At 40.1% G+C, this 6,194-nt stretch overlaps 1 protein-coding gene across 1 annotated transcript; it reads right to left on the bottom strand.

Moving 5' to 3' along the window:
* Positions 1 to 1,621: 1,621 nt before the first annotated feature.
* Positions 1,622 to 5,086, bottom strand: LOC308379805 (uncharacterized protein). Its single transcript, XM_080857069.1, has 4 exons — positions 4,569 to 5,086; positions 4,324 to 4,448; positions 4,038 to 4,146; positions 1,622 to 2,944 (listed from the first exon to the last, which is right to left on the bottom strand). The coding sequence occupies exons 1-4, from the start codon at positions 4,882 to 4,884 to the stop codon at positions 2,334 to 2,336; spliced, it is 1,161 nt and encodes a 386-aa protein (XP_080713195.1). The 5' UTR covers positions 4,885 to 5,086; the 3' UTR covers positions 1,622 to 2,333.
* Between the last annotated feature and the right edge of the window lie 1,108 nt (positions 5,087 to 6,194).

Genomic DNA, 6,194 nt, shown 5'->3' with positions numbered 1-6,194 from the left:
TCAGTGTAATAAACCATCGTACTGGTTAAATGCGACCAGACCTGCTTGACAGTGCTTTTAGATGTTGGAGTGATACTGCAGGTATTTTGTCTGGCCAGCGTAGCTTGGGTCTGTAGTTGTATGCAATCAATACATGGAATCTAAAAGACATATTGCAACAACTCCCAAGCATCATCGTGTTACAGATACATCAATTGGAACACCAGTCAGAGTTTTAACAGATCAGCCAATCAGAAACATATTTTATGTTAGCAATTAGAGGTCGACCGATATATCGGTCGGCCGATGTATCTGGCCGATATGTCATTTTTTAATCGGCATCGGCTGATTTAAAAAATAAAAAAAATCTTTTTTTTCTTTTTTCTTGAAGTAACAACACATGAAAACATAAAATGTGACGGATTCAAGTTTTACAAAGAATTCTCCCTTCCCCCCTTCCCCGGCCCAGACAGCAAGCCTAAAATAAAGACAAATCATAGTCTGTACACATACATATATGTATATACATTGAAGAAAAGAATAACTAAAATAATAATAACAAAAATAATAAATAATACATAAAAAAAGGGGGTGGGGGTTCTCTGGATTCCTAGATTATGGATGTTTGTAAGTATTAGGCTGTGCGTGTGTGTGTGTGTACGGGGGCACGGACTTCAGACTTAAGATACTAGTAGGGGAGTAAAATTGTGTGCATCTACTTATTATTAGTGTGACGCTTTAGCATGCAAATTAATGGGAAAACCTTTAGATATCGGCCAAAAAAAATCGGCAGCCCATATCGGCTATCGGTTAACCCTGACCTCTAAGTATCGGCATCGGTTATAGAAAAACCCATATCGGTCGACCTCTATTAGCAATACTTCTGTTCAGAATCAATAGTATGTTAGTTTTTTACCTACCATTTCTGGCGGTCTCTGTGTGGGGCTTGGGCTTCCTGTAGGAAACGGCTGAACTTGAGTTTAGTCCTCTGTATAAAGGCATTATGGAGGTAAACTAAGAAGCTACAAAACAATTCTTAAAAATCGCACAATGCTGCTTTAAAGGTACAGTGTGTAGGATTTAGTGACATCTAGCGATGTCAGCATCTAGCTGCAGATTGCAACCAACTGAATACTTCTCCCTTTCCAAGTGGTGCCATCAAAATGCATAAGCCATCTCTAGTGCCACTGTTTTGGTTTGTTTGTTCTAGGCTGCTGCAGAAACATGGTGTCACAACATGGCATACCCTGTGGAAAAGGACCTGATACCAATGTAAATACTAAGGGCTCATTCTAAGCTATCGAAAACATGGTTCGTAGGAACTGGTGACTATACACTAATCAAAAAAACAGTATTCATAATTATATGTTCCATTTCTGCTCATAGATCACCCTAAATCTACATACTGTACCTTGAAATTTGAGGGAACAAAAGGCATTTTCTCCTCAGCAACAGTAGCTGGCAAAAAACCCCCACATAAATCATGTATTCTGATTAATACCCAGATTTACTTCAACAACTTGCGAGCTCTCATTTCTTTAAAATACCTCTTTTTATGAAATATGCCATAAGTTTAATGGTGAACTCTTCCTGTTTATTAAAAAATAAAAGGGAAAAAAATAAAAACATTTGGCCCCAGGAAACTACAGTGTTTCAGAATGGCATTCAACATATATTTAGCCAATATTTTCTTTTTACACTAGACATTTTAATCCATAGATTTGCAGTTCTAAAACTATATATATTTTTGGCATGTGCTCCTGGATAACCGTCTCCTTGGCATTGATAGCAGGGCATCTTGATGTTCCAGGTGAGCTTTGTAACTTCCACAGTTAGAGGATTCCAAGGCTAATCAATAAAATGTACTTAAGGCAGTTAGTGTACAGAATTATACAAAGCCTTTGTTTTTTTTTCTTTTTGTTTTAGTAACATAAAATTGAGAACCCAAACACTGAAAATGAATATCAAACAACAAGACCTATTAAAATTTAAATACCATGCACTTCTACTAACACTGTAACACTGAAATGTGGTTGTATATCAGTCAGGTGCTGTCCATCTGACCTGATAGCCTTGGCTCTGGTGAAGGTGCAACCAGATCAGTGTGGATTTTGTAGCCTTCCAGCTTCTTCTGAATGCACATCTAGCTAGTGTTCAATATCTTGCAGCATTTCCCCTGTACGGACACTTAAACTCCCTTGTTAAAAAAAAAAAAACCTTGTCCGTTCTCAGCTTCACCTCAGGTTACGATTACTTAAACATACCCTGAGATTCTGTGGGACAGAATTGTGACTTTTTGATGGAACATTTCATGATTTACATTTCAAATGCCAGCACTTGCCCTGGGTGGTCTCCTAGGCAACGCACTGATGGGTGTTAAAACCATGTTTATAAGCGTAGCTCTTTCCACATTCCAGGCAACTATATGGCTTTTCCCCGGTGTGACTACGCAGGTGTACGTTTAAAGAGCTCTTCTGCGAGAAGCTCTTGCCGCACTCCATGCATGTGTAGGGCTTTTCTCCAGAATGGGTGCGCTCATGGAGCTTGAGGTACGTCTTTTGCGCAAAACGTTTGCCGCACACGTTACAGCCAAACGGTTTCTCGCCTGAATGTCGCCGCACGTGAACTTTGAGGTAGCTCAAATAGTTAAAACTTTTGCCACAGAATATGCAACTGAATTTTTTGTCCCCGTTGCCACCCCTCTGATTCTGAGTGGTGCTGAAGTTGCTGTTACCAAAGTTACTGTTGCCAGCATAAAACACAGGGTAATCATCAGAGCCGAGTGGAGAGTCTGTGGCATCTCCAGAAACGTTACAGTTCTCAGGAGGATTTCCAGAGACTTGGAAGAGCATGGTGGGCTGCTCCTGATCATCTGGAGGAACGGAGTAAGTCATAAAGTCTGCTTCACAATGTTGAGATGCCCCTGTGGCTCTCTGGCCAACACCTTTGCTGGATATAGTAGATCCTGTGCAAGAGAAATATTCTTTCATTATTCTTTGCTTTTTTTCTTAAAGTCACACAGATGCACAGCGTTTATACTGGACACATTTAGACTAGACATCAAGAATATTTTTCTTTTGATGGCACTGAACATCACCCTATAGAAAGATATGATTTCACTGGGACAACATAGCAGCTCAGTGACAGAATAGGCTAGCTAAAGTCTCATTTTTGAAAAAAGAAAATAACACAAACTGACAGTTCTTCCAATGTTCAGTTAATTGTGATGTAAATGATTGTAGGCTCAAGGTCCCAACATGCACATGAACTAGCAATTATGATGACTCAAAATGTATTTTGAACTCGTAACATTAACATACCAGTATCCACTGGTAGTCTGGTGTTTTTTCAGATTGCATTTCTTGAAACTAGCTCTTGACACAAAGGCCATCCTATGTGTACCAATACCTTCCTACTGTTTGATTGCAGTTGATAATAATAGTGTGCTGTACATATCACAAGCAGAGTTTTTTTTAAAACTTAGTGTTTATATATAGGAATAGGTTTAATGCAGCTAATCTAGGCTAGTGAGCATCATTAAGCATCACCCAAATGATTAAGTACAACATAAGAGAAGATTATTGGGAGTTCGGAGAATTTATGTTAAAAAGCATTCCATTTCTAAAGCATTTTATACATTTCTAAAGCACAATAAATGATAAAGTATCAATAATAAAACCAAGTCACACTCAATCAACTCAAATGTCTGAATGTCTCTAAATGGGCCACATAGGTACAAGCTGGCGATAGACTTATGGTGTCAAAACAAGTTGTGTTCCTTCCAACAGCACCATAAGACATGTCACAAGACATTTAGCTAGACATATTTACCTGCCTATTAGATAAAGCTATAATGGCAACCAATGAATGATGATTGGATTTGTTTGCACTAGGTAGGTGAAACACCACCACATTAAGAATGCACAACTGTGAAGAAGTGGCAATGCAAGCCATTTCAAACTAGTTTTAAAAGAAAAAAAGACCACATTGCACACTGCAGCCCTCAGTGTGAAAACATGATTGAAAAGACTCATTTCCCTTTCATGTTGCTCACTTACTTTTGTTATTCCTTAGGACATTATGAAGATTAGTCTCCCCTTGGCAATCTTCAAATGCCTCTTCTTTGATTAAAATCATCTCTGGTTCGTCATCCACCAAATCTATTGACTGCATCAAGGATGGAAATACAAATATCTGTCATTTGTAACCTGAAAGAGTAGACACTTTGCCAAAAATGGTAAACAATCAAATCATTTCTGTCCAACCTGCTGTGTTTGTATATATATATATATATGTAATTAATCTTTTCTTTTTTTGTTACACAATACAAAATGCAAAATGTACCTCATCAGGTATAGCAGCCTCCAGGTGTGAACCATGCTTGTCTATCTGACTAGTCTCTCCATCTTTCCACAAATTCATGCACCACTCTTTTCCGAAGACATTCTCTATGGATGGTTGATGCACACCTGAAATACCAAAGGTAAACTAGTTATCAGGTATAATTAAAAATAGGCTATATATGACAAAATGACAAACTCTATGATTAGGTGAGTAATTGATAATGTAATTTCAGAAAGCTGCGTTACCTGCCACGGTTCTGACTTCGCCACAGAATTCTACCCCATCAGATGCACTGGTGACCGGGGTCTTATGCGTTCCAGTCCCTTGAACACCCCCACCACCGCCATTGCTCCGCACAGCTCTCAATTGGATCTCTAACAATTCACACCTCTTTCTCAGGGAATCGTTCTCGGTAGTGCGCTGAGATACTTCCAGGCGTAAAATCATCGCGCACTCGTTTATAATTTTGCCGATTTCAGTAACAGCCGTTTTGGCCAATACATCCATGATTGAACTCAACTGTGTTTGTAAATTCATGCCATTTACCATCAATGTATCCATGGTATATTTTTCGTCCGGAGCACCACAGATCCAACTGTACAGATTACGCTACTTTTAGATTGAGCCAATACAATATTTTACAGCCAACTCTTCGAAAAACATCGGTTTCTACCTACACTATTCAGAAGCGTCTATAATTTATAGCTGCTAGAATTTTACGTTAAACTGAAAGATATTCAGCCTGGAAGACGTGAAAACAGACCCCTTCTTTAGTTCAGGGAGTGAAGGACTATGGGATATATTACCGTAAACCGTCGTAAACATGAGTCTATACCATAGACTGGCCTACATTGTCTAATCGGCACGAACGTAAATCGTTTGCAAGAGACTACAGTTTTTTCTGGATTTACTGAGAGTTGGGTTTTGATTTGCAACATTTGTAACTTCCCTCCTTCCCCTGATTCTTACTTAAATAATTTAGCCTTTAGCAATGTGGTAGGCCTGGTTGTGACTATATCAAATAGGATGCATTATATGTATGAAATATACATATATTAATACACATTCATAGAAATGCACCATACGTTCTACATGTAACTTCAAATACTGTGTACTGCACACCCATGTAAATACAATTTATTTGCATTTTTCTAATAACCTATGGACATGTAGGCCTTCAGTAGCTACTTAGAGATGCTCTTAAGTATCAGCCACAGCACCTGTCCTTCTTCTAGTGCCCTGAGACTCAATATGCTCCCCAAAAGTCACCACTAAGCTCTGTGTGAATAGTCTGATGTTTTTTCAGATTGCATTTCTTGGTGAAGCCTTTCCCACATCTCAGGCAAAGGAAAGGCTTCTCTCCTGTGTGAGTGCGCTGGTGCATGTCGAGTGTGCACTTCTGGATGAAGCCTTTGCCACAGACCAGGCAGCGGTAGGGCTTCTCGCCTGTGTGTGTCCTCTGGTGGGTGTATAGGTGCCCTTTCTGGGCGTATCTCTTCCCACACAGCGTGCAGTGGAAGGGCTTCTCGCCCGTGTGGCTCCTCTGGTGCGTCTCCAGCTGACTGAAGCACCGGAATCTCTTGCTGCAGTAGGTGCAAATGAAGCGCCTGTCACCCCTGCCAGCCCCTTGGTCGCTATTCCATGGAGTCCTTGTAATACTGGGCATTTGTAACACCTGAGGGTCCTCGTTGATCTGGGAATTTGACTCAAAGAGCAAGGCCTCCCTCTCTGGAGTTGTTGAATATGTCTCCGGATTTGTCTCACCATCTTTCTTATGTGGCTGTGTTGGGGAGGGCTCTGCAATCGGACTCACTTGAGCCCTTGTGGTGAGGGCTGGTGTTTCAGAAGTGCCTTCACTGTCCTGTTTGTCA

Source organism: Sprattus sprattus (genome assembly GCF_963457725.1).
Source record: "Sprattus sprattus genome assembly, chromosome: 18".
In the NCBI taxonomy this organism is placed as follows: domain Eukaryota; kingdom Metazoa; phylum Chordata; class Actinopteri; order Clupeiformes; family Clupeidae; genus Sprattus; species Sprattus sprattus.
This window is presented reverse-complemented; position numbering and strand designations above follow the sequence as displayed.

Bases quoted from the DNA above. Each gene is read 5' to 3' on its own strand.
- LOC308379805 (XM_080857069.1), bottom strand. From the start codon at position 4,884: ATGGATACATTGATGGTAAATGGCATGAATTTACAAACACAGTTGAGT. The intron at 4,449-4,568 runs GTAACGCAGCTT...TTGGTATTTCAG, and splicing joins CGAAGTCAGAACCGTGGCAG to GTGTGCATCAACCATCCATA. The intron at 2,945-4,037 runs GTAAGTGAGCAA...TCTCTTGCACAG, and splicing joins TGTCCTAAGGAATAACAAAA to GATCTACTATATCCAGCAAA.